General features: G+C 39.8%; 3 protein-coding genes across 4 annotated transcripts; 1 reads left to right on the top strand and 2 right to left on the bottom strand.

Moving 5' to 3' along the window:
• Window positions 1–1,243: 1,243 nt before the first annotated feature.
• On the top strand, window positions 1,244–10,822 carry prrt4a (proline rich transmembrane protein 4a). 2 transcript variants are annotated; one of them, XM_088079878.1, is made up of 3 exons: window positions 1,244–3,543; window positions 3,809–4,706; window positions 7,870–10,822. In XM_088079878.1, exons 2-3 carry the CDS (start codon window positions 3,929–3,931, stop codon window positions 9,981–9,983), a joined length of 2,892 nt encoding a protein of 963 aa, XP_087936004.1. In that variant the 5' UTR covers window positions 1,244–3,543; window positions 3,809–3,928; the 3' UTR covers window positions 9,984–10,822. The 2 variants fall into 2 exon arrangements, with proteins under 2 accessions (XP_087936004.1, XP_042351381.2); XM_042495447.2 differs by lacking the exon at window positions 1,244–3,543 and having other exon boundaries at window positions 3,551–4,706.
• Window positions 10,823–12,550: 1,728 nt separating this feature from the next.
• On the bottom strand, window positions 12,551–21,234 carry impdh1a (IMP (inosine 5'-monophosphate) dehydrogenase 1a). The gene is made up of 16 exons (XM_042496583.2): window positions 20,337–21,234; window positions 19,254–19,352; window positions 18,568–18,616; window positions 17,848–17,949; window positions 17,604–17,678; window positions 17,235–17,441; window positions 17,040–17,127; window positions 16,727–16,926; window positions 15,831–15,921; window positions 15,625–15,720; window positions 15,351–15,494; window positions 14,368–14,509; window positions 14,127–14,270; window positions 13,955–14,038; window positions 13,073–13,089; window positions 12,551–12,931 (listed from the first exon to the last, which is right to left on the bottom strand). Exons 1-16 carry the CDS (start codon window positions 20,570–20,572, stop codon window positions 12,828–12,830), a joined length of 1,878 nt encoding a protein of 625 aa, XP_042352517.1. The 5' UTR covers window positions 20,573–21,234; the 3' UTR covers window positions 12,551–12,827.
• Window positions 21,235–22,217: 983 nt separating this feature from the next.
• On the bottom strand, window positions 22,218–27,810 carry LOC121950386 (receptor-interacting serine/threonine-protein kinase 3-like). The gene is made up of 12 exons (XM_042496369.2): window positions 27,662–27,810; window positions 26,930–27,117; window positions 26,467–26,782; window positions 25,681–25,841; window positions 25,548–25,597; window positions 25,163–25,318; window positions 24,388–24,470; window positions 24,176–24,251; window positions 23,991–24,058; window positions 23,274–23,319; window positions 22,912–23,154; window positions 22,218–22,817 (listed from the first exon to the last, which is right to left on the bottom strand). The coding sequence occupies exons 2-12, from the start codon at window positions 27,076–27,078 to the stop codon at window positions 22,804–22,806; spliced, it is 1,362 nt and encodes a 453-aa protein (XP_042352303.2). The 5' UTR covers window positions 27,079–27,117; window positions 27,662–27,810; the 3' UTR covers window positions 22,218–22,803.
• Between the last annotated feature and the right edge of the window lie 109 nt (window positions 27,811–27,919).

The following is a 27,919-nucleotide window of genomic DNA, read 5'->3' on the forward strand; positions in this document are numbered from 1 at the left end:
TAAAATATATTGGATTCATGTTAATGTGGATTTTCAGACATATATTTAGGTTTGAGAAAAGAAAAGAAATTATACATATATATATATATATATATATATATATATATATACTGTACTGTATATCAAACAATAATTTGGAGGCCCCCTGCACTAACTCTGTGGAGCCCCTAGGGGTTCCACACTCCCTGTTGAAGACCAAGACCCAGAATTTAGGATGTAGCCTGTATTACATAGATAAACATGTCAGGGGAGGCCATGGCAATGAAAGGCCTTACTAAAATCTAGCAAAAGACTGGGTTCCTGGCACAAAAAACAGAATTTCTGGATAGATCAACACTAAAGATGTGAACCGGAGCATCATTTTAATGTCATTCTGACTATGCTGTCACTTTCTGCTTTATTAGTACAACATAGCACATTAAAAACTAACTAAAGATAGCCCAAAGCAAGTTAATATGGGTTGCATTAAAGTCACCACCTTGTGCCCATCTTGATTGAGAACGTTTTTTAACAATCTAATTGGCCTCTGGTTGATAAGAGTCATATAAATCTAACTGGGACATGGTTGAGAAACAAGACACAGCTCAACAGATTTTTTTTCTTTTCAGATGCATAAGAAGCAGAGAAAATGTTTAGGCAGGCAAACACAGTGTTGTCTTGTCATGTTTCTCCTGTTTTTATATGTAATTATACAAATATTGTATTTGTACTTGACAATCTTGGCTGGCATCTTTATTGTGTAATTTAATCTTGGACATTTGCAGATAGTGTATGCAAATGAAGCAGTTTTATGTGTATCTTATGATAATAAATCCATCAACCTACATAAAGACTAAAGCAGAGTTACAGAGTGGCCACACTAAGTGGTTGTATTCTCTATGGTGACATTACTTTTTATTTTTTGTCATTAATTTTTTTTTATTCATTTTGGCATTATTCAAAACATACTGACGTCCATACTTCATACACAAATACAAACCATTTAAATATAAATGGATCCATAGTCAGACAAAAGAAACAAGTTTTTATTAGCATTTGTGTTTCTCACTCTGCATGTGGGATTCCACTGTTTTGATTCCCATTATGAAAAGTTTAAGAAGAGGGATTCAATAAATTATGGAAATATATATATATATATATATATATATATATTTCCTTTTGCCCTGATCACTACAGCTTAGAGGTCAAGTCATGTAGAGGGCTTTCTATACTTGCATAGACATACTTAGTAGGACTCAATTTACAGCATATAACTTTATTTTATCTACAGTCAGACAGAGAGCCATGGTGTGTTTTTACCCTCTTCTTTGCTTGTGCAGCTTTGTTTCTGTGTCTTGTCCTCACTGTCCACATTCCCAGCTGGACCCCAGTCCCTGCTGACTTTGTCTTGTCGGAGGATGACTTGTCTAAACAGAGACCAGTTGCCCAATGAATTAGGATAGCAAGTGTGAGGCGGCAATAATTTGGCCATGTCCCTCTCTGAGCTCATGTGTTTGGCCTGTCATTGTTCCTTTCCAGTCCCTTTAGTTACGGCTGGGTTGGTGCTTTCCTGTGTCCTCATCAGACAGCGTGTTACTCACACCCCTCGGGAAGTTCCTGCCTTCACTGACTGTCAAAATGATCTGAAACAGCCTTCACTGTCTGTCATTCTGTATTTATGGGAATCTAAATCTCATTGTTATAAGCAGGAGCTTGTGCAGAGGCAAGGTGAAAATTGCTCTCTTCATTATTGGCTCTGGTATTTACTGTCACAGCCAACATCATTCTTGGCATGCAGGATCAGCCTTTATGTCTGTGTTTTGTGCTAAATATGTGTTTGGCAGATTTGTTTGGGATGCAGTTTGATTTGTATTTGGATAGAAGAAAAATCTATCCAAAACACACGCAACAACTTTTTCAGATCCTTACATCTGGGTACTTGTACTTTAATTGAGTGTTTTCTTATCAAATAACCTTGTTTTTTTTACTCCACCACTTTTTAGAAGGAAATATTGAACTTTTTACTTCACCACATTTATTTGATAGCTTTAGGTACCTAAAAAATTTAGATTTTTGCATTAAAAAACATAAGAGTTAATAAAATATGATGTTTTGTTATGATTTAAATTACCAAAGAGTTTATACAGGTACAGCTGCAATAATTGTTGATTAATCAATCAGTTGATTCACAGCAAACTATAATTATTATAATTATTTAGGTAAACATTAAAGTCTTTTTATGTTTATTAAATGATTTTTGGTTTCAGGTGGTTCTATTTTCAGTTTTGTTCATGAATTTTGGTGTGTTTTTTCTATTTAACAAAAATAATTTGGACTTTTGGGTTTTATTGTTTGTTTTTTAAGTTTTGGTTGCTTTTTTTCTATTTTTTTTAACAATTATATATTATATACTATTTTTTCATTCTTTTAAAAAATAATTTTGAGTTTTTTGGATATGTGTTTAAATATTTTTTGCATTGGGTACTTTTACTTTTAATACTTTTAAGTCCTTTTTCCTGATAATACTTACTTTTACTAAAGTAAAGATTTCAACGCAGGACTTTTACTTGTAGCAGAGTATTTTTGCAGGGTGGTAGTAGTACTTTTACTCAAGTGAATACTTGTACAAAATGAATCCATTGTCGATACTGCTTACATCAGCCAGACAGAGACAACATATTCGTGTGACTATGCTTTAAATTCTCTGACTCTAAATGCATCCAAAGGTATGTGGATCAGTGTCTATTTTAGAACCATCCTTGGGAATTGAATTAGGCCACGAGGCTACTGGATTTCCCCCATTGGGTAGAAACAGCACACATGAACGAGAAAACAAAGACAGCAATATGGCACCATCAGAGAGAGATCATTCACATCAGTATTGACAAGGCAACAAGGTCGCTACAGATTTAAGGTTAGCAGGTCTTTGTTAAAAAGTGCATCCACTTAGTTCAGATGTGCTGTATGTATAGCACATACAAGTAACCACTATCATGCATTATGCATGTATGCTATTCAAAGAAAAAATCCTGCTTCATCTGTTTGTGACACAAACTGAGTAGTCCATGTGATGGGTTCTTTAAGAGGAAGGGCACAGCATCAGTTGTAAATTAAACTCAATAGCATGTATTGATCTGTGGCACTGGTTTACTTAGTGCAGGGTACTGACTACTGAGTGTGTTTTGGCCCCCATGACATATTTATGCCTTTTTTTTCTTTCCTTCCCTGTCCTCTCCTCTTCTCATACTAAACATCACATACAGTGCATCCTACACACCGGAGGGAGTGCGGTGTGGAGGATGCCTGAGATTTAGGAGAAGAGGATTGTGCAAACAGTCAAACTGCCTGTCAGATCAGCGCAGCGGCAGAGAGTGGGACCGCGGGGGTTGTCTCGAGGAGGTGGGGTCTGTCCCATGTGTCGACTGTATGATGGAAAGAAGAGGGGCACAGCACAGTGAGTATGAAAGGACACAGAGTGCTACGCAGAGAGAAACTGCAGGCATGCAGCGACACGGAGGAGCATATATGTTTAAAGAGGCTGCAGCAGAGTGGGCTACTGATGAGGTAAGAGGGCTGAACTGAAATCGGCTACAAGGAGGCAGTTAATGTCCCTTCATGAGCTGTTATTGTGAATGAATGTTTACTCTCGTGTGTACGTCACAGGACTTTGTTGGAGAAAGGGTATAAGGTTTTGGAACGCTTATCATATACTGTATTTGCATTTTAGTACTCACCCCACGTGCAGAAATTCAAGCACATATCCTTGCAGTATGCAGTGTTTGATGATTGGTTGCACTAACTGGGTCTTTACCTTACTTTTTTCCCTCAGTTGTGTCAAGAGTGAGATCTCCAGAGACCTCAAGGTAAAGATCCGTCAAGCATGTGATTGGACAATACCTCCCAAAACCTACAGCATGTGACTTTGCGGTGGAGTTTGACGACCGTCGCCATGCTCTCTCGGTGGAATCTTTATCTTCTCCTGCTCTTCTTGCTTCTCTCACTTCATGTCATAGCCTTCACAGGAGAAAATGTCAAGGATACACAAGAGCCAGACACTGACTCAACAGTGTTGAGCCTCACACAGCCCCCACAGAGACTTCAGGGACCTGGTTTAGCACTGGGGAATCCCATGTTTGGGACTGAGAATGTTGGCTTCCTGGGTCTACCTGTGGCTTCACCCTTATCGTCATCAGAGGAATCAGATAGACAAGGTGTGATTGGTGAATACGATGATTCACAGGAGAGCACTGAGACATCTCTTTTGTATCCTCAAGAGAAGGGACTTATCATATCCAGACCCAGCGACACAGAGGATACCACTAAGGAGAGTATATCACCATCATCAGGAGGACCTCGATCTACCCAGGAACAAACATTAAAGTATCAGCCAGCTGACACAAGAACAGGATCTGTTTTGAATTCTGCACAGACTGGAGAGAATCAGCAAACTTTCCAAGCCTCTCACAATGAGACGACTGACAGCCAGTTACCTTTCCTTCTGTTTGGCGCACTTCCATCAGACCAGGACTCCACTGCACCGGTGTCTGCTGGTCCTGGGCCCAGTCCTGAGAGCCCCACTCTGTCAGCAGCCAGTTGGGGATGGACCGCAGGCCCTTCTGTTATCCCACAAGAGGTGACTGTCCCGGTGAAAGAAACTGGGGGTGGATTGAACGATATTACGAATCGTATTTTGCACAGAGGAGCTGTCAGCATGGATGCCGATAAAGGTTAGAGTCCTGCCTCGAATAAGATTTACTAAACCTGACACCAATCACACTGGTCTATCGAGAATGACAGGATTTATAGCATTGCCCCCATTAACCCTTTGAAATAATGATCGACATCAGTTTTGTTGTGCTGCATTCAGACACCTTTCACAAGTATTGAAACCTTAGAAATTATTATTATGCTTTCTTTTGAAAAGATTGTAAAAAGGTAATGAGCAACTGTTCCACAAATTACAAGAAATTAGTAGATACTGAATGTTTCTAAAAATTATTTTACAGAATTGTATTGTTTCTTAGCATTCTTTTTGGGTCATGTCTTTCCATGTTATTTTCTTTTACTTTTTACTTTTTTTTTGCATTTCTTTTGAAGTTGCTCATTGCATTTTTCCCATGTTTTTGAAAGAAATGAATCCAATTTGCTTGGGGTTCAAAGGGTTAAAATCCTAAAAATAAATCTACAACACCCCAAGTCTGTGTGCGACTGCAGCGTTTGTGATATGTATTCTGCTGGCAGACACAATTGTTTTACATTCACACAACGGTTTGCATCACTTCACTCTCCCCAGCTTACACTCTCCTCCCTAACTCTTCCCCAGCCCTCTGTCCTCTCTTTCCCTCATTTTGTCACAGATTCTCCCATTCAGTCCTCCACTATCGTGTTGATGTGGAAACATTTCATTCTCTTTGCAGCCAGTGTCCATTACTCACACCCAGAGGTTAATGTGGTGCACACCTGCACATACAGTATTTGCTGTACACACACACACACACAAACAAACACATGATGGCACTCACTTGTCAAAGTAAATGATGTTTAGTGTACACAAGCAAAGGGGAAGCAGAGCTTTGACAGAACTGTGTGAGAAGTTACCCGTATCCACAAGCTGCCTATGCAATGAAAACCAGACACAATTTTCAGCCAAAAAGCCAGTTTGATGAGTAAATGTACCATATTGCAGTTACAACCCATTTTTTAAAATGTATCTCACTGTTTGCTGCTTCTGCATTGACACAATCCCTTCACTGCTAAACTGAGGACCAGATATAGGACATGTTCCAGTTATAACCAGCAAGTTCCCTGATTCTGGTAGCTCCATATAGCTTACTCCGAACATTATTTCAGCAAGAGAATGAGATGCTTAAATTATTTATTGGTTACACAATCAAGATCAGATGTAAAAGTTAAATATCTCTGTACGTTCTTGGGGAAAGGATGCAACATTAACGGTAGCTAAACACCTCTTGACCACCATGCATAATAATAGCCACTCAGAATGAGAGCAGCAATCAGGTCAATACTGGCTAATCAACACACACATCTCTCGCCCTCTTACACACACACGCACACACAGCTTCCTCATGCTCCCACTCTCTGTGACCCAGTTAGAGATTCCCAGTTACAAGCCTGCTCTGTTTTATTATGGATTAACTTCACACACAGCAGAATCTCCCCTGCTCTCTTTTTGTACAATGACGTGGATACAATTTACTTTACTGTAATCATTGGTTAGATTAATTTGATGGTTTTTTTCTGCAAATTAATGTAATAAATATCACAATTACTGATTAATAATTCAATTCCAAAAAATATAACAACAAGAGTAGCTAGCAGCACAGTGAAAATGAAAAAAAAATGAAAAAAAAAATAAATAAATAAAAATCTGTATTTTTCCAATGTTCATGTCACAGCGGGGGATGCTTACCACTGTGGCTGATGCAAAAGTAAGAATGGCCCTATCTAGAACCAGTGTTTTGTTTGTCTGCTCTGGTGATCGCTGTAGACAAGAAGTTGCACCCTGTGTAGATATAAACTCATTCTAGGGTGACAAAAAACACAAACATTCTTATTTTCAGGTGATTATACACTAAAATATATATTTATTCTATAATACTTAATTTTTGCCAATACATGCCCCTGAATCCTACACACTGGAATTTTAAAATTTCTACCCTTTCGTTCTGTGCTGACACAACAAATAGAGAGCCCCAGGGATGACGTTTTTGTGTTAATCTTCACAAATGAACACCACTTTCAGGATTTTTGAAGCCTAAAAGTAATTGCCAGAAGTGAAAAGATATTTCTAGGTTGAAATGAACTAACCCACGGTTGCATCCCATCTGCTACAAGGCTGTAAAGCCATGTTTGGCGTGGCTTGGTGTGATGCCGGTATGTAGTCTCATTTAGCCACTTGTTAGCAACCGTCTTTTTTAAGACACATAAATGCTTCACAGTTCAAGAGTGGGATATTTACTGACAGATTTTTATGTCGTAGAACATAGCATGAAATGTTTAATGTGAAAGTCTTTTTTCCCTTTTGTAACCACAGACCTTATTTCAGGCTACTAACCAAACAAACTTTCAAAAACCCATTGACTTTGAAATGAAGAAACCAGAGGTGCTGAAATGCAAACAGATTTCCAGATTTCAGGACTCGTTACTGGGGTTCTTTATGTGTCATGTAGGCAGGATGAGGCAATGAGGCAGGAGAACAGGCAGGAAGCTGACTGGCTAGGAGTAACTAAGGAGCAGGGAGGGACAAACAAGGCTGATGAGGAGATAACCTGCAAAATAAAACAGGAAACAGATTGATGAATAAATGAATGCAGAAGAAAACACAATGAGAAAACCCCAAAACAAAGTCCAAAAGACAACAGAAAATTTACAAAAACCCAGGATCATGACAATATGCAACTTGAATGTGCAACAGAATATAATAATCATAACTATGTTTTCTTTAGTGTGTAATCACCAGAAAATAAAATTGCTTTCATTAGAATGAGCTGTTAATATCTACATATCCTATTCAGTTCACATTTTTGCTCTACAGTAGCCAAGAATGGACAAACCAAACACTGGCTCATTTAGGTCATTCACATTTTGCACTGGCCACCGTAATTTTCCTATGGCACTCAGCAGGTTTTAGTTCTGCAATGTCTCTGCTACATGCCACTAAATCCTTCAAACTGGAATCTCATTTAGCTTCTTTTTAGCAAATGTCTTTTAATTCAGGCTTCTCACCAAAAACCCGTTCAAAAAACCCTTTGACTTTGAGACGAGGGCACTAAAGGTGCTGAAATTCTAACAGGTTTCTGGGTTTGAGGACTCATTACTGGAGTCCTCTATAAGTTCATAATGTTTCACCTTATTGTACTTGCCTTACAGATGACTCCAAGGATGATGGCCTGCAACTCTCAAAGACCAGTGCCACACTCTTGCTTGATGGCGTCACAAACACATCTGCCACAACCTGCAAAGCATCAAACCAGTCCTGGACCCCCACCTACCCAAATGATTATACCCCAAATGAGTCCCTGCGCCCTTCTCTGGCTCTCAGCGCTGCCCTTTTTGTCCCCCTGTACTCGGACTGGAACTCTGCCCTCGCCACATGGGGATTTGCGTGGGAAGCACATGTCTATGGCCTGGGGTCTGTCTTTACTGTATTTGGCCTAATCTCTGTGGTCTGCCTTCTAGGCCTGCCCCTGCGCTGTCCCCCAGGAAGCCCGTACTTCACCCTGCTGCACTTGTTCCTCCTAGCATTTGCAGGGATCCAAGCTTTCTGTTTGCTCTATGACGCTTACAATTACCAAGATCTTCTTCCCCCTCTGGGCTCTCTGCTGCTCTCTGAGCTACCCTTCCCCTGTTTGATCTCAGCCTTCTCCCTCGCCTTCCTCCTTCTCTCCTTGCGTTCACGCATGCATCTTTCACTCCCACTTGCCAAATCCACCTTGTTCTCAGCCTTACCCAAGCCTTGCCTGTTACTGTGTTTGTCCCTGTTGTATTCTGGCGTCTCTCTTGGGTGTGTTGGCATGCTCCAGCTCTTCCACAGCCTCCCCTCCGTGATCCTGCTATTCCCTCAGGGTGTGTTTGTGTGTCTCACCATCTTTCTCTCATGCTCCTACCTCATCTTCTACTGCTTAATGCAATTCAACACAAAACACATCTACAGGCTGAATGACAATGGAGAGAGTGGAGGATCACCTGAGGTGATGCGAGCTGCAAGATGCCCCTTTGCTAAAGTGGAGGACTGGGGTAGGGCAGCAGGAGCTGGAGTAGGAGCTTCATTGTGTTTGTTAGGATGTGGAGGCCTTCAGCTTTATGGGATCCTGCATGCCCTTGGTTTGGGTGGGGTGGATGGCTATGGGTTCCAGCCCTGGCCCTGGTGGGGCTTCCAGGTAGGCTGCAGGCTCTGTGAGGTTGGTGTGTGTCTAGGTTTGTCTCTCATTGGTACACACCCTTTATGCTGTCAAAACAACTCCTCTATCAAGACCATAACTCATCCTCGGCCTGGATCTTGGTCCCGCCTCTCCTGTAGCTCCCCTTCACGAGGGCTCACCCTGCCCTCTCAGGGAGGTGCAGAGTCTTCTGTCCTCTCTTCTCATGATTCTTGGTCCCAGGGTAAGCAGGAAAAGCTGGTGGTCTGTGATGTTACTATGAAGGGGCAATCGGAGGCCCTTCCTCTTTTCTCAATGGTGGATCCTCCTGGAAATGGGAAAGACTGTGTCCCCAAGGCAAGCCAAACCCAGAGCACTGTACTACCTCTACCTACACCCCCAAGTCCACCACACAAGCCTAAAAATGCAGCAGAGTCTCAGCTATCATCACTAGACAGCCTAGGCCTGGAGACTGACTCTACTGTGGATCTGCGGCCCCCATCTCCAATAGACTTGTCACGCAGCATTGACCAGGCTCTTTTCAATGAGTCCCTATTCTCTCACAGTATCTTTGGTTTGCCTAGACTCTTCCATGCTTCCTCCAGCCACTCTTTGAGCTCTCCTAACCAAGATGCATCAAAGCAAGGGCCCAGCTCTGTGGAAAATGCCCTATACCGTACCTCTTCCTGTGGTGATGTGGATCAAGAGAACGCCTTGTCCAGTTCAAGACCTTCCCAACCACATAGTTCTTTGACATCTCACAACAAGCAACCAATGTCACCAGAGCAGTGGGATTGGAAAGAGAGCGTCTCTGGTTCAACCCAGGGTCTTTGCAGCAATCCCAAGGAAACAGGAAAGTTGCGCTCACATTCTTGGGCTAACAGAGGTCAAAACTTTGCACAGAGTAGCCTCCCACGAGCAATCCCTCACCTGTCTTACCACAGGCGCTACCGAACCCTGAGCTTAGCCTCCCAGGACAGTCATGGATCCAGCCGGCTGGCAGGGACGAAACACCTGAGTGAAAGCAAACAGCTGGAATGGGATATGGCCGTACAGGCAGAGTTTGTCAATGTGTGCAGACAAATTGACACTCTGAGTGTTTGCAGTGACACCATTGAATTGTAGGAATTATAAAATTCCATATGTGATTAAAATGCACATGATGTTGTACAGATATAGTAGACACTGGCAACCTAATGTCACTTCCAACTCGTCAAATACCAATGCTTCGACAGTGACCCTCAGGGACAGAGACGGATGCACCAAGGCATAGTTTAGCGACAGTATAAGACCCCGGGGCAGTTGGCATTTATTGACACTCCTGGTCTTGTATAAAGATGAGAAAGTCAACATAGGGTGTTTGGATTGGTCAAACAAACGTCATTTCATTGGGAGACTACTGATCATGCCCCATATCAAACCAAAAGTCAGCTGAGTTGTTTTAATAATGATGTAATATGCTAGTTCATTTAGCATTCTTTATTTTAAGCCAAACCATATTTTTTTAGAAATCTAACAATGTGCTTTTGTTGTCTGAATGAAAGTAAACCTAAAAACTTTGTTTTTTAATCTATGTCTTTAAGTTTATTTTGAAAAGAGACAAGCAGAAACTGTTCTTGACACACGTTCCTGAGCATCAAAAAGTGACGCAGAAGGCATACCAGAGCATCAGTTTAATATATAGGGCCATTGACCAAGCGTCTGTATTTGACGAGTTAGAAGTAAGAATGTGTCGACTCTGATCAGGTTAGCTGGAGAAATTCAGTTGTACATCATTAAAGTAATACAGATGAAAATAATTATCAGAACTAAGGAAAGGGGAATGGACATTTTAGATACAATATGTAGACCCAATTTATTTTCTATAAATACTGTAGGCCTACTGTTGATATTATATATATTAAAAACCTGACTTTAAAGGCTGTCTTCATCACACTGTTTTCAGCCAAGCTCATCTCTGTGCGGTAATGCTTTTTTTAAAAAAAACAAACAAAACAAAACTGAGGCAGTATTCTTATTTAAATGCTCTTTCCAGTTAAACATTAATGGATGTCAAGGGTTAGATATCTGCTGATAAAGAGTGCATTTGCTTTCAAGACGTTAACTTAAGCGGGAGTTTTAATGTTTGTATAACTGACATGTCAAGGGTTTTTTTTATATATTTAAAGCTGTCCGGCAGAGAGAATTACAAATAGTCTATGAAAGGAAGAGGAGCCTTTTTCAAGTGAGTAGACAACAAATGTGGGCACAAGCACAGTTTAATTTTACACCACTAATGTAGTGTTGTTTCAATAGTGGAAAAATAAGAAGTGCTCAAGGGGACTATTAGAGTCTATTAAGTTGTGCACAGACTTGGTAAATTTATCCCTCACCGTAAGAGCAAACAAAGACTGAGTTTGCCTGCCGTGGTTTGCATTAGCAAACCATTTGAGTGTGTATCTTTGAAATTTTAGTACTATGTTAAAGTTATAATTATATGAGACTTAAAACTACTGGTGGGTGGCAAACTGTGGCATTGTCTGTTGCCAGGGACGTAACTTTTGGGCACACACAGTGGTTAAATTAAGATTATATTTCCCTCTAGTGGCAAAGAGAAAAACAACACTTTTTGCTTCATATATTTAGATATGATAAAAATGTGAAAACAATAACAAAATGCCCTCATCAAAATTATTATGCAACACCAGTTACAGTAAATCTAATTTTGAAGCCTAAGGGTGGGTGATAGGTAAAAAATATTCTCTGCATTTTCTGTAACCCTCAAGTAAGAAACTGTCAAATAATTTGGTTGCATGTTATTACAAAATTAAAATCCATAGTTTTTTCATAGAGCAACATGTGCAATATCAAAGATGCTGAGTACTTTCCAGAAAATTAGTTACACATTTAAAATCTGATTAATCAACTTGAAAGAACTTTTTGCCTGAATTATCTATAAAGAAATGTGTATAAGATGGGCAACTGCGTCTTTTACTGCCCTTCTCCTCTGACTACATAGCTCTATTTCTCTGACTCATGATTTATTTATTATTTTTATACTGAGCCTGAAAAATGAAGTAACTATTATGTATTATGTACAGTCAACAGTCATTTAATTATTAATGTTTTTACAAAATGAAACTATGGAAGATCACAACATGTGAAGCCAACATGTGTGACTTGGACTCATTTGTATTAAAGATATAAAAGTGTGAATAATGTATGGGATTATAATCAGAAAACTGAAATGTTAAGTGTTCTGTCTTATAAACATATTGTTATCCAATATTTTCTGTGCCAAATGTGGTCAACAGAGGGAAATCTAGAGTGAGATTACATATGATCACTCCCTTTTTCAAATATATATACATATGTGTGAATTAAGGCTGCTAATCTTCGCTCCCTTCTCCAACAGCAGCAGCACATTTGAAGAGCTCACCAGCTCTGAGGTGAGATTACCATGACCAGGGCAGGGCATCCATTATGTAACAGCCACATTTTCACCTGTCAGAGAGGTTACATTGAAACAAACAAAAAAAAGGTGTAGCAAGAAGATGATAGCACAATTTTGCTATGTTTCCCCCTGGCTCAGTAAACTTTATACACAAATTATCAGCAAAGAGCTGATATTAACGCTATTTGACTTTTGTGTTTTTGCGCCCTTTTATGAAATAAAAATTCTGAACATGTGAAACGTTATGCCAAAGACATGCTGCTTTTTTGTTATGCGTCATTTATTCTTTAAATACAATATCACACTGGCTGCTTTCCTACAAAAAAAAGAAAAAAAATATCTTGTGTGATATATCGAATTAGTATGGAAATACGGGGCTGCACTTCTGGGATATTTGTTGTATAAAGTGAGCTGTGTTGTTTCATCTATCTTTGAAGCAATCAGAGATGGGACAGAAAAGAAAAAGAGGGGAGGATACAGAAAAAATAGATTTCTGAGTGTGTATGTTATACAGCATCTTTGTGCTTGTAGTTTAATCACATGCGGCCTGTGCATCTGCTCATAGCTGCTGGCGCTGGGACATCAGGTCCTGATCGAGTGCTTCCTCTTCCTCCCACCTCAGTAAAGTCGTTTCTCGTAACTGAGTGTGATAAAGAAAAGGAAGAGCGTGAGTGTTTCCTGTATTGCAATAACGAAATCACTGCAATTAAAGCAATCTTGGGTGGAGATGAATGAATGAAAGAAGAAGATGGAGGTGTGATAACCACATAGAAGTACTTACATGGCACAAAAGAATATCTAATGTGATAGCATGGGTAAGAAAAGAGGAAGAGAGAAGACAAATGTTGATGCTGCTAAGCACAGGTAAATTCCATTTGACATTAAAAGGTTTCTGACAAAGGGTGAAGCTCAGACATGCATGGTTAGTGTCACCAAAATATCTAGACAGTAGGAGACTACAGAAAAGAAACACATGGGAGCTCTTCTCATTTTTCTATTTTGTGGCTGCTCATCTTCGCTCTCCTCCATCTGAGAATGTCTCAATTACTCAAATGCATCTTGAAAAGAGAGGAGAGAGAAGATAGAGGAGGCTTGCTGGAGGAGCTATGAGCGAGGATACAAAGGTGTATTGTTTGTGGAAGTCTTGTCAGCACACGTGACATATAATGAGGCATGACACACAGCTGGTCTATAAGTCTGTAAATAGAAATGTATGATATGTGTACATTCTTGTCACATCATGCCATGCCGTGCATTGACTTAAAAGTAAATTCGTCAGTTGTCATGAACACTGCTATGTTCATCTAAAGGGCAGATCATTAAATTCACCAATTAGCTATAAACAAACAAGGAAGAGATGGTGCAGCTGTGCCACACGTCATATTTAGGGGAGACTGGGGTTGGTTGACACAAAGCTATTTTCTGGTCCTTTAAAGGTCACAGAAACAAAAATGTAACATCATTTACTTTCTTGACCTGCACTCACATACTAAGTTAAAACATCTGAAAGTTACTAACGCTTTTGCAGAGAGTTACGTTTTATAGTATTGAAAGTATAAAAAAGGTGGTCTATGGACTAAATGAAGGAATGGAGTAAAAAGGAGTTGAAGAAGAGGGATAAAGGTCAGAGGCCGGGGGATCAGGGGTCCTAGGTCAGACTTACGAGTGGAGTCCGTGGACTCCTCCCTCCATCTGAGCAGACATGGTCCTCTTCTCAAACTTCAGCTCTCCAGAGTACATCATCGACCTGATGCAAAGACACACAGCTCACACTAGCCAAAAGCTCTTACACAACAAAAACAAACACATTTACACTCTTCCTATTTCACGCTTACCGTAAAATGGACAAACTCTTGGCCCCTATGTCCTGACAGCCGTGTTGGATACCAGCAATGAGGTAAGGAACAAACTTATGGATGGAGCCTTTATCTTGTACTGATCCTGAGACACCTTGAGCCACCTTTACCTTATCTCCCTCGCTGGAAACACAAACATAATTCACACACAGTAAGAGATTGTATGTCACCAAGATATCCGCTGTATGTATTTTTCAAAGCACCTCTGCAGCTCACCCACCTGAAGTAGCGTTTCTGACTGTTATTTTTCTCCATGGCATCCAAGGAGCCCATTCCTCTGTACTTTTTCAGACGCACACCATCTGAAAAGAAATATTCTCCTGGCGCTTCAGTGGTTGCCGCAAGCAAGGACCCCATCATCACTGAGGGCAGAGATATGAGTGGACAAAAAATGGGATGAAGTTATGATGATTGCAAAGGACAACAGCCAAGATAAAAAAAAAAATGTCTAAGAATGGCACTGTGAAAGTGAGGTAAGGTAACACTCATTGTGTCAATATTCTATAGCCATTACATTGTGCAATCAACATTTACTTCATAATGATAAGTTAAAACAAAGTGTATTAGAAATGCCGATCAACAGTTATGCACTCTCCTGACTCCTGCCCAGTATGTCATTACATAGAGGTGTCCACTGACTGATCCAAATATAAATCACGTAGCCCTTGTTGCCGTTACCGTTAGCCCTTATCTACCCTCGTCGGCCTTTATTGGCCGATTTAGCATGTTGAATTGGTGGCTGTGGAGCCCATCAGTGAATGAAATCACTCTGATTGGCTGTTCAGCTCAGCGCACAAGAGGAGAAACGCAAGTGAATAATGCAACAAACAGCTTAAGTTAAGAGGAAGTGAGGTTAAAACAAACTTGTTATATAAGGTAAGATTTGCTTCTGCCATTGTGCTCTTAACAGAAATGTTTCCTGGTGGTTTGTGTTGTTGTTCACTGGCACACAGCAAATCTGCTTTGTTCTTTCAATATTGGGTTGCGTTGTTAATGTGCTAACTGGTTAACTACATTAGCTGGCTGGCACAGAATGAACGTGCTTGTTGGACATTGATTTGGTGTGTTTCTGTGCATTGTTTTTGGCCAAGACACGCAACATGAGGGGACGCTACATGGGGCTTTCGTCAACACTACATCTTGGTTGTCGTTTTTGTGTGTCACAGCCTTAAGACTCAAGGAAACAGGAGAAAATGTTTCTACCTGTAGATGCTCCCAGGGCCAGAGCCTTTACCACATGTCCAACAGTCTGAATGCCTCCATCAGCGATTACTGGAACTCCAAAACGACGGGCATACTCTGCAACCTTGTACACTGATGTACCTTGGGGTCGTCCACATGCCATAACTGAGGAACAAGAGCATATAGCATAAACCACTTTATCACATGTAAACTAATTTGTAATTTTGCTGACTTTTTTAAATACACAAGGTTGTATCTCAAACCAGCTGTAACAGCATTGCAGTCTTTATCATACCTTCCTGGGTGATACAGATAGAGCCACACCCCATGCCCACCCTCAGGGCATCCACACCAGCATCTATAAGGTTTTTGGCCTGAGCAGCTGTCACCACTAGAGGGAGTTGGATGCATAGAAAAGAGCTTCATGAGGTGGATATGGGTAAAAGGAAGTGTTCAAAGCACAAATACAGAAGGAAGCCCTGAGACGAGAGGAGCACTTACCATTTCCACCAACTACCTGTAGTTCAGGATATTTCTGTTTGATGTAGTTTATCATGCTGATTTGATACACCGAGTTTCCTTGGGAGGAATCCTGTTAATCAAAAAAAGTGAAATAATTTCAATCAGAGGCGAAGCATTAACTACTGTGCTCCAACTACTGTACTGTAAGATTTAGGGCAATTTAGAGGCATCTAGCTGTGAATATTGCACATTGCAACCAGCTGAAGCTTTTCCCAATTAGGATTTCTCCAGTGTTCATTTTTCAGGAGGTTTTCATCTTCTTTTCTCTAAAAACTTTTTTAACATGAGAGGAAATACCCACAGAGGTTGCTTACTCTCCAACAACAACTGTACCTGGGGATTAAAACCAACAAAAACACTAAAAATAAAGCATGTTTCATGTTACAAATCAGGGTTCCCCCAAAGCTGTTTTGCATGTCAAAGATGGGCTGCTAGCCTAGCACCTACTAATGGGAGCTCCACAGAGATCTCCTCCTCTCAAAAACAAATTATAACAGTGAATAAAAACAGTAAAACAGTTTTATTTTTAGGGCTTAGGGTTTTTAGGGCTACTGTAGAAACATGGCGGTGCAACAAGACAGACCCCATGGACAAGGACCCAGTCCATTTGTAGATATAAACAGCATGTTCTTGCGAAACAAAAACACAAAGATTCTAATACTCAGAAAGCATATATTAAAATTATAAACAATTTCTGCCAATATATCCACCTAAATCCTACACAGACCTTTAATTCACTGTTTTTTAATTGAATCAAGCTACATTTACATTTAGCTAAATTTTTCCTTGTTGATGATTTGTCTGCCATGTGCTATTACAGTAGAATCAAATCACAAATGAACTAAAATCATAATCATACCACAGTCAAAACCTACCAGAACTACCACATCCACCCCAGCCTGCATGAGGAGGTCAAGTCTGTACTTGTCGTCCTCCCTCGTACCAATAGCAGCTCCACACAGCAGCTGTTTGCGAGAGTCCTTGGAAGCCAGAGGATAATCTCTATTCTTCTTCAAGTCAGTCCTAGCAATTATGGCAACCAGCTCATCACTGTCATTCACTATGGGAAGCTTACCTAGGAGAGTCAGAGTGGAAAATAAGTGAAATTATTTTTTTAAGTGTGTATCTGATTCCAAGCACTGGTTACTTTTGCTCCTGTGTAGCATGACCTACTTCACAAAGATTTACCTTTTTTGCTTCGTTGCAGTATATCATTAGCCTCTTTCAGCGTGACTCCAGCTGGTGCAACAACTAAATCTTCTCTTTTTGTCATTGCCTGAATCAAAAGAGGTTGAATTGATTTAAACTGTTGACTACATGTATATCGCAGCACCACTCACTTATAATATGATTACTGCATAAACACATTGGTTATACACCTACCTCTTCCAGTGGTCTGTCGTGGTCCTTCTCAGACAGAAAGTCTATGTCTCTGGAGGTGACGATGCCAACCAGCTTGCTGCCCATCTTGCCAGTCTCTGTAACAGGGATCCCAGAGAAACCATGGTGTGTCTTGGCCTCAAAAACGTCCCCCACTGTGTGTCGCGGACTCATCACCACTGGGTCTGTTATGAAGCCCTGCTCAAATTTCTGCAAGAACAAATACACAGGTGTTGACTTATAAGAGGCCATTCATTTTATATTGTTTTGAAAAGAACATCTTATTGTGAACTGTCCTGGGTGCTGCACTTTCACACATGGCTTCCTTTGCTGATTGTAAGTTCATATCTTTGTTGACTTGATCCATCTTACCTTGACTTTGCGCACCTCATTGGCCTGGAACTCAGCAGTACAGTTATGGTGAATTATTCCAATCCCACCCATCAACTGAAAAAGCCAATTAGAGACATGAGAGTTAAGAATTTATTGATGAAATAACACTGAGAAGGTAACCAAGGCCTTCAATGTTATTGTGCACTGTCTTGGCAGAGTCTGTGGAGCAGGATGATGCTAAGTGAATAATGAGGGAGTAAGGTGGTGCAATGTTTGTACTCACTGCCATGGCGATGGCCATGGATGACTCTGTGACTGTATCCATGGGAGACGAAATAAGAGGTGTCTTCAGAGTTATCTTCCTCGTCAATGCAGAGGTTAGATCCTAAAAATTGGTTGCATTTGGAAAGAGAAACTGTATGATCCTAGAACACTTAAAAGTAAATCTGAAATGAAAAGATACTTCCTTTTTGCAAACAATGTTACACTGTTGCAGCTGCACATTTGTTAACCAAATGTTAAGACTTGTTTTTATTTTTGCAGTGTAATGAGCCTCAAAGCCAGTTTGGGCACATTAGACTTGTTGAATTCACCTGCTGAGTGCTGGATGACGCAGGTGTGTGTCTGTTTTGAACACCTGCTATCCAGCAATAACCCATGTGACTGAGGCATGAAATTAATTTAATGTCCCAGCAGAGCTTGCAAAGATGAAAACAAAGCAAGCCAAATAAACAACCCTGTGTTCAAAGGAACATAACAAAGAGCTAAAAAAGAATTTCAAGGATTACAGCCAAACCTGCATGTGAATTATTTTCAAGAAAAATCAGCGAAAAAACACGATTTTAGTTTTTTTAAATGAGGTTAGCAAAAAGACCTGGCCTAAAGGAATAGCGTAAAAAGAAAAATGGAACTTGTCATGTTTGTCTAAAGAAATAGTTTTCAGAGAACAGCTTACTTCGGAGCAGTGTACTAAGGATATGCTGGACAGTGTTAGGACACTCACCACTTCATCAGAAGTAAAATCTATGAAACCAGGGAGGATCAAGAAGTCACTGAGATGAGAGACAAAACAGACACACGTGAACACCTGCCATTGGAGCTGGAAAAGTAGCGCATAATTTAAATGATAATCAATATTAACAACAACTAACAATCACCATAAACAAGGATAATGTGTCATTAGTTGTGTATGTGTACTGTACAGCACATAGCCTACAAAGCAGCAGTTTTTTAAACTTAGCCAACAGTGAGTAGACATAATCTGTCAGCCTTTCAACCCGCTGAAATATTCTGCATTTATCCTCTACACACTGATAAACCCTGCATACAGCCTCCATTAAGGAAACTACACTGCCACCCATTAACACACTGATATGTGTGCATGCACACACACACACACACACACACACACACACACACACACACACACACACACACAAAGTGCTTTGAATGTCTGTGACACCACTCAGAGTCATCCTTGAAAGTAGTATTACTCATTATAATCCCCCATATAAAACCCAAGCAAATGTGTCATCCCTGATATTACTAAACATTTAATGGAAGACATTACATAACTCTAATGTGTATGTCTGTATGTGCACATGCATGCATACCATGTGTGCACATACATCTGTCAGTGTGTTAAGTGTGTGATACAATAAAACGAGCCAGCAAGATGATATTTCTTACTTGTATGTGAGTCCATCGCCGATAGAAAAGAGCTGTTGTGCTGTTAATCCATCTTCAGGAACATAACCCGTGCCTCCACTGATCAAGTAGTCTGCCATGCTGAAATATAAAAACATACAGGATATAACTGAAATTTGTGCCAGATCTGAGTATTGGCAAAAAGATAAAACATTGACTAAATCAGACTTATCATCTATTATGCGCATCACAGTGCCAAAGAGCTTATTCTAGATCTGAGTTGACACTGAGTATTGTTTCAGTTTTAATACACATTTTATTGATTAACTTGAAGGCCAAGTGGGCAATATTTAGGAGGATTTAGTGGCATCTAACAGTGTGGACTGCAGATTGCAAACAGCTGATGCTTCTCCTGGTTAGAATTCCTTCAGTGTTCATTGATCAGGATGTTTTTACCAGGAGCCGAATTATCCACAGTGGCCCCCTCCTCTCCAAAACAAATAGACCCAGTTATTTAAACCAGTAACAAACTATGAATAAAAATGATTCTTATTTTCAGGTATTTATACACCAGATGACATACTTATCATATTATATTGAAATTTTGCCAATAAATACCTCTAAATCCTACACACAGGACCTTTTGACACAATCCATCCATACCTGATTGCTAGCAGTGTGCATGAATCTATTGTCACAACAAAAATAAAAAATAAAGTTTTTTTAGTCTGGGTGTATTTACCCTTTGTGTAAAAAATGCATATTTTTTGTTAGCCTCTTTTCGTGACCCCTGTTTCACATCCCGTCACCAGATCCCATTACAAATTAGGAGTTGAGACAGGAAATGCTAATAAAAGGTATCCGTCCTTGTCTATAAACTCTTTATACACACCTATGACGGCGGTACAGTAGGTAAGAGGATTTGGTTGGCTGCCCAGGTAGCTGATAGACAGGTTTGTAAAAATGCACAACCAATGCTGCTGGAGGGTGAAAAAAATTCAGATGCTGATGGAGATAAGTTTACAAGTTATGAGGCTTCGACAACCTTGTCTACAAACCAGAGAAGGGCATGACCTTACAGTGTATGCAGTGTGGTGGTAAACCAAGCAAAAGTGCGGGACTGACCTCTCCGGTTCATATCCAGCTTGGATGCGTGTAGCACTGTATCGCTGGGCTGCAGTCTCATGCCCATGTCCATGTGGCATTGGGTGGGCATAGACCCCGTAGGTGTGAGGTTGTTCCCCGTCTCTGTTTGAGATACGTGGCCTTGCTGGTTCCATGTCCCCTACAATCCTGCGGTAGTCGATTTGGTAGGTGTCCCTCTCACCATCTCCAAAGCGGTCATAACCATGACCCTCCATCTCTAAGAAATCCAGGGCTACGACGTCCACAGTTCCCAACCACCTGGCACACTCACTTCAAGCACTTCTGAATTGTTTCCTACACTCAAACACAGTCACACCTTCAGACTCCGAGCAATCAGTGGCCTCAGCAGCTCCACCTCACAACAACACACTCAAAATGTTGTGCAGTTATAAGCACTCATAAACATCCAGTGCTTTGCATGTTCACAAAAATACCTTTCAGACACACTTGATGTGGGAGGAAACAGTCTTGCCATCTGATTTTTGACCAGCGCTGCACTTTAAAATACAATATTTCACAAATTTAACATTCAGGAGTAAAAAACAAAAATGGCAGAAGCAGCAGCAACAAAAGTCCCTTAAAGTGATGTTGTTTGTCCACAGAAGAGTTTGTATTCCAGTTTATCGGCTGTCATTCCTGTCATGGAGTTTTAGGCCAATTTCAGGCCCTTAAGCAGGGACACAGAGGTGATGACTAACCTGTTGATGAAGTTGCACATCAAATTTAGAAATCCATGAACATCCCCCAGCTGGAGGCATGAGCAGCCGCTGGGGAGGAGAGCCAGGTATTGCTTAGGTGGCAGAGATTCGTCCCCCTGGAGGCCCAGAATGCAGTGCTGCTTGGTTATCTGTGGAGCTTCTCTCCACTCCGTTCTCCTGGTGCTGAGCTTAACTCTGTTTCTGACAGTAGCAGACGTCACTCTCCCACAAAGAGGATTGGGAGCATTAATACAGAATGGGGTGGGGTGAGATGGGTGTGTAGGGCGGAGTGAGGCAGTAGGACTGAGGAGGAGAAGGATGGGTCAAGATGACACTTGAACACACTTTCCCCTCAGAGGATTACCATGGTGTAGAGGTGTGCGTGTGTTTTTTTTTTGCAGAGCTCAAGGAGACAGAGCTGTGAATGAGACAAAGGTCAAATCCCAGAATGCTGTTATGCTGCAGGCTTTGCTCCTTTGAGACACAGAGAGGCAAGACAGACAGAGAGACACACAGTAGAACGTAGACGTAGAAAAGTGCACGATAAAAGGCAGAACTTTAAAGGACAACATGTTGCAATCGGTTTTTATAGTCAAAGTTAAGCATGGTTTGTATTCCAAGGCCTATCGTTTTTTATTACTGTAGTGTAAAGAAATAGTCCCATAGAGAACACTGATGGTTACATCTGATATTATATTTTACCACCAGTGTTCTTGAAACAAGGTTAATGAATGCGAGGAAATGTAAATTTTAATGTCTTTACATAAGTCTGTTCTTCTTTAGCTTTCTTGTCCTTTTTGTCACTATTTGGAACAATATTCAGCGTGAGGGTGGTGAACAACAAACCCGTACATTAAACCGAGACAGCAGAGTAACTTTGTTGCCTGGGATGCCCTCGACACCATCATCTGCAGGTGACTGACTGACTGCTTGTGACAGTTACTGAGGGATTGAACCGGAAAAGCCTCTTACCCAGTCTCTCTCTCTCTCGCTCTCTCTCTCTCTCTCTCTCTCTCTCCCATCCACTGGGGAAAACAAGCAAAACAAGCAACCCCCCCTCTCCCCTTATCATTTTAACAATGGCCAACAACAGTGAAGCCACAACCCTTTCACAACACACCATGTTACTTTGACTAAAAAATGAGAAGGCATGGACACAGAATTTCATTTCTTTTTGAAAAAATAAGTTTATTAAGAAAACTTTCTTTAAAAGTTAATTAAAAAAATCTTTAAAAGGTCATTATACATATGACTTACTGTCAAATAAATTAAAAAATTTTAGTAAAAAACATGTAGGTTTCCAATGAATGACACATTGACACTTTGTCGATTCCTCTCATCCAAATCCACACCCAAAAATCAAAAAGCACCACTCAGTACAGTTTAGAATTGTTTAAAAAAGTGGTAGGGAACTAAAGTCCATTTCCAAAACCATTAAATTCAAGCTAGAATCTTTAAATACAGAGGGGGGTCAAAAAACTGTGGTTCTGCTTTCCACTCTCCCAAGAGTATCAAAAGGCAATATTCAGTGCACAATACTAGGATACAACAATTATAGTAACATATTCAAAACACTACAGGTGTAATATAAATGAGATTTCAAGCATTTTAAACTACCAACGAACATTTTGTGAAAGGAAGCAAATTATTAACGGTAAATTCTGCATACAAGTGCAGAAGATGTAAGGAAACTCTTTGACACCTCTGTGCAGAAAATGCAGAAAATGTGCAGGAATGCCACAATTTCTTTAGAGTGAGCCACCTGAGGAAAAGAAAATGAAATTTAAAAAAAAATGAGTAACATGTCATTGATTAAACTTATATGTTTGATCTTTTTTAAGAGGAGGAAATCCTACCGAGCCTCTTCACCAGTTCGGGCTCATTCATTTTGAGGGCGTCGTAAAAGGCTACCATGACCACTGTGCCTCCTGAATGAAATGTCCTGTTGTAAAGCAATCTCATTTTACCCTGGTTCGTCACTTGAGCGTCAATCTTTGAGTAGGTTTCACGATGGACCAAGTCTCCAAGCTCCTCTACTATTGCCATGACCTCCGAAACACCTTGAATTAACTTTGCCCTGTTGTCTTTGACAAACTTTTCTGTTTCAAAAAAGAGAAATGAAAGCATAAAAAAGCATACTTTGTTTAAAAAAGTGTCTTCATGTATGTGAAATAATTCAACGCAACAGAGAATATCAGCACAGTGACAAAATACTCACCTTTATCTGAATCACTCATTGTTTTAGTAGGAATACTGACAGACTCCTGTCGGCAAAAACAAAAAGCACTTTCAGTCTATGCTGTGTTATTTATTTTACCAGTGCACTGATAAATGTATGCTCCACTAGTTTCAAAATCTAAATAAGCAAGATTGTTTGTGTCCTTTTTTACCAGATAATGATAAACCAAGAGAATGTGATGTCCATTACCATAAAAATAATATTCATTTAAATGAATGATACCAATAATATAAATATAGTTCAAATTAAACAGTCTGTCCTTTGCATATCTCTGTTGGGTGTGACTGTACACTAAATGATTTTGTTCTGAAATAAAGTCACTTAAAGGTCCAGTGTGCAGGATTTCTGGGGGTATATTGGCAGAAATGTAATACTATCTAATAAGTATGTAATTGTTGTGTTTTTGTTACACAAAAATATTCTTTAGATAGGACCATACACATTTTCACATTGGCCACCATAGTAAGCACTGTTTTCTAAATGTTAAACTGCTATCTGTTACATTGAGCACCTATGCAGATAAGCTGGCTCATGTAAAAAAATCTCCTGAACAATGAAAATTGAAAGACTTACCAGAAGTTTCATCTTATTGTGATCTGCACTCCTTGCCACTAGATGCCACCAAATCCCCCTAAATCTTGCACACCATTCCTTTAATTACTTACACCATGTAAGGTCAAAGTGCATTTGGCATACCTTTACTGAGGACCTCTCAGTTCTGGTAAATCTGCCGAAATCCACAGTATCGTTTGATTTTGGCTGTTCTAAAAAAAACCAAATAAATAATATTAATAATAAATATCATGTTTTATTGTAGAAAGTAAGGAAAAAGTTATGAGATTAATCTCATCAGACCTCACAAACAGTACTGAAAAATCTACCTGGTGTCTGAGGAGAAGCAATGAATGCCTCACTTGCTTTTGAATGTTGATGACTGTTGATGACTGTTGGTGACTTCTACAATATAACAGGGAGAAAAAAAATTACATATCAGCGAAATAATTCAACCAGGTATAAGTGAATGTAGTATATTATGAATCAGGATTAATCTGCAATATATTTTATTTTTGGTAATTAAGTTTATGAGTTGTACCAGTCTTGCAGAGACTTGTTGGACTGCCTCAGGAAATCCGTTTTCATGCTTTAAAAACAAAGGCTCAGTGTCTTTAAGACACGCTGCAACAAGAGCAAAGTTTCTTTTTAATTCATTCAGATTCCCCATCCATTCCAACCATTATGACATTTCTTGGTTATGTCCATTTCCAAATTACACAGACTTGTTAGATGGAAGTCTGTAAGCCAATCACAGTGTTCCACTTTATCGAAAGTGGACTTCAATGGAGCCACACCTCCCTTATTTTGACAAGATCATGATCAACTGTGAGGAACTGTGTGTATAGGTACACACTGTTCAGATCTTATTTTCTAAAAATACAATCATTCTATAATGCCTCTTATTGATAATGCTCACAGAATAGCTATCTCTGGAGGTTTTCCACATACTGTTTCACAGTATTTCAGAGAAAACATTTCACAAATGAAGTATATTTTGAGTCAAGATAAAAAAAAAATGAAAATCTATAATTATGTTATGTATAATATAGCATTACTTTATTCATTGATAAAATTTATTGTCATTTTTACTTTTAGGTGATTTCTGTGTTGAGATTCTTCATCCATTGAAATAGAAAAAAAATCTAATGATTTATGAGTGTCAATAAGTATGACAATACTTTTTGTGTTTGTAACATAATAACACATAGTGCATCTGTGAAGCTAGTCCACTAAAGGTTTCTAAGCTCATTTGAATTAATTAGTATTAGAGTAGACAATGTTCGAATATAGTGACAATGAAAATAAATATTTACCTTTAAAGGTACCCCTTTTGGAGGGAGTGCCATCCCAGCACCTCTTCATGAGGTCAACCAGTTCTTTCAACCCTTCGAACCTCTGCTGGTCAAGTTCCTCAAGGGAGGGTCTTTGTCCATCACTGATCGCCTCTTCGACATGTTCATAACTAGCCGCTGCATGTGATACAATCAAACATCAAAACATACAAACGCAACTGAGTGTGTGAACCGTACATTTATTGTTTAGACAGTTCTTAGTTAAGTTGATAAACTATAAGGAAAATAATGGGAGATGGCAGTAGATGTGTGTATGTGATTTCACTAAATAAAACACAACTAAATGCCAAAAAAGAAAAAACAATGTGGTGAAAAGTGATGGAACAATTAAAAAAAGTGAACCTACTTCCATAAGGCTCTTTACCACTAACAATGGACCACAGCAGGATACCATAGCTGATCAAGAGTGAGAAAGAGTGTTATTTACACAGTAATGTTGTTTTTATCATACTGCATTCTTTGTTAAAGTTATGTCTTACCTGTATACGTCAAAATCACGGACAGGCTCATATGGTTCTTTAAAAGCTTCAGGAGGCATGTATTTGTATGAGCCTGCAATTATTTTGGGGCCCTCTTCTCTTGATTCTTTGTTGTTGTTCATAGCGCTGGTTGAGACTCTGCACAAACCAAAGTCTGCTATCTGCAGAAAGAATGGAAACGTTATATCAACTACACAATTATACCACACTGTAAAATTTGAAAAGTTGATTTTACTTTAAAAAAATCTGTTCCAATTGCCTTGAAAGGTGTTATAACTATTAGTCAGTTATGTTTACTTTATATCTAATTGTTAAATTTACTGAACATTTAGTTACATTTACTTCATTTTGTGAAGTTGTTGCAACTTTAAAATGACAAATATAATTAAATCAGTCTTTCTAAGTTTTAGCAACTTGAGTCAACCAAGTTTATGGTGTAATATATATAAATTATGCTGGGTGCTAGTCAATCATATTTTCTAAAACATGTTAATAAAACAGAACTTGCAAAATCTTTGACATGATCAAGTTAAGTCACACTAACCTGGTTTACTGGAGTTTCTAACGCTAGAATTCATCATCAAGTTGCAACAACTTAAAAAAGTTAAATAAATACAGCTATATTTCAAGTAAACTTAACACTTACATATAAAGTAGACATATATTAAGATTTGTAGTTATATTTACTTCACAGTTTCCACAATTTTTTAAGATCAACATGGCAGATTTTACAGTGCAGCTTTCCACATAATGCAAACCTAAGAGTTTTGGTTGATGGCACTCTACCTTGGCATTGAGGTCAATACTCAGCAGTACATTGCTTGGTTTTAGGTCGTGGTGCATAAGGCCGTGTAGATGGAGGAAGTTCATGCCTAGAGCCACTTGATGGGCGAAGCGGAAGACCAGGGGCCACGGTGGCGGGCCAGAGAGGGCCCTCTGCAGGAACTCTAAAGATCCTCCCCCCATGAACTCCATCACTATTCCATTCTGCATGGATTTTGCACCAAGTGGATATCCCTGATAAATTCCATAACGTCTGAGCACAAACTCGCAGGAAGCTTTATCCATGTGAGTCGCCTCTTCATTCAGTGACATGAAGGGGCTGGAATAAGGTTGCAGGTTATTGGAAGGAGTAGAGAGAAAGCAGAGGAGCCAGAGCTTCTTGTTACTATTTAACATTTGCAAGGATAAATAAATTAAACCAAGTACTTCAAATTGCAGGAAAAATTGCAGATATTTATACATTTACCATACACCATGATGTAGTGTCTTAATGGCCACATCAAATCCCAAGTCCTTATGCCGGGCCTTATAGACATGACCAAATCCACCAGTACCAATTACTTTCCATCTCTCCAAGCTGTCATCTCCAATAGTCTTGTAGCTAAAGGCTGCCATCTCCTGCTAAACTCAGGTAGAACAACTGCAGCCTCAAATCTGTTGAAAAAAAACAAACGAACCAAAATATAGTAATGATGCATTCAGGCAAAGTACATCCTGGACAGGTCGCCAGATTACCGCAGGGCCGACAAATATAATCAGACAACCTTTCACGCTCACAGTCACACCTAAGGGCAATTTAGAGTCACCATGTCTTTGCATGTCTTTGGAAAGTGGGCGGAAGCCGGAAACCCCATGTTCTCCCCGTGCCACGTACAGAAGGACCTCCGCCCAAGGACCGAACCCTGTTCCGACCCGGGATCGAACCGAGGACCCTCTTGCTGTGAGGCAATAGTGCCAACTACGACACCATCGTGCCGTACATAGAAATAGTCAGGAAATAAAAGCTGCTAAGAATAAATCAAGTGTTTCAGTTTCTGCATAGATAGGCTTTTTGTTTGTATACACTATGCTGTAATTACTGCTCAAACTAAGTCTCTGCTTATAAACACTAACGTAAGAGCAAGAGCTTGTAAAGAAACTGACAAACACTTCTCTCATATTTTGTTCTTGTTACTCCAAGAAACTGCGTTCCACTCACCATTTATCCTTAGAGTGCTGTCCGAGTGTCTTGAGATTCAAAAGTCATACCAAAAATGTGCCTGAACAGGTACTAGTTTCAGTTTGCTGCGCTGCTCTCTCTGAGCAGCCTGCAGCTGCAGCTGGGGGAGGAGTTAAACTGCACAACATGGGCTGGGGCAACATCTGCACAGACTGTATGCAAGTGTTGAAAATAGTGTGGGCCACATTTCCTGTTATGGTGACACAGAATAATACGTTCAAAATAAACAAAATTGAG

This window comes from Plectropomus leopardus, chromosome 7 (assembly GCF_026936395.1).
Source record: "Plectropomus leopardus strain MGB_pleo_1.0 chromosome 7, ASM2693639v1, whole genome shotgun sequence".
Classification (NCBI taxonomy): Eukaryota; Metazoa; Chordata; class Actinopteri; order Perciformes; family Serranidae; genus Plectropomus; species Plectropomus leopardus.

Coding starts and splice junctions, on each gene's coding strand:
- prrt4a (XM_088079878.1), top strand. CDS start 3,929: ATGCTCTCTCGGTGGAATCTTTATCTTCTCCTGCTCTTCTTGCTTCTC. Junction 4,707..7,869: donor CAGCATGGATGCCGATAAAG/GTTAGAGTCCTG, acceptor CTTGCCTTACAG/ATGACTCCAAGGATGATGGC.
- impdh1a (XM_042496583.2), bottom strand. CDS start 20,572: ATGGAGGGTCATGGTTATGACCGCTTTGGAGATGGTGAGAGGGACACC. Junction 18,617..19,253: donor GGCGATGGACTCACATACAA/GTAAGAAATATC, acceptor CTCTCATCTCAG/TGACTTCTTGATCCTCCCTG. Junction 14,510..15,350: donor GGCCCTGGGAGCATCTACAG/GTAGAAACATTT, acceptor CTCTGCCCTCAG/TGATGATGGGGTCCTTGCTT.
- LOC121950386 (XM_042496369.2), bottom strand. CDS start 27,078: ATGGCAGCCTTTAGCTACAAGACTATTGGAGATGACAGCTTGGAGAGA. Junction 25,319..25,547: donor TGGTAAAGAGCCTTATGGAA/GTAGGTTCACTT, acceptor TATCACATGCAG/CGGCTAGTTATGAACATGTC. Junction 23,155..23,273: donor AATGAGTGATTCAGATAAAG/GTGAGTATTTTG, acceptor TTTTTGAAACAG/AAAAGTTTGTCAAAGACAAC.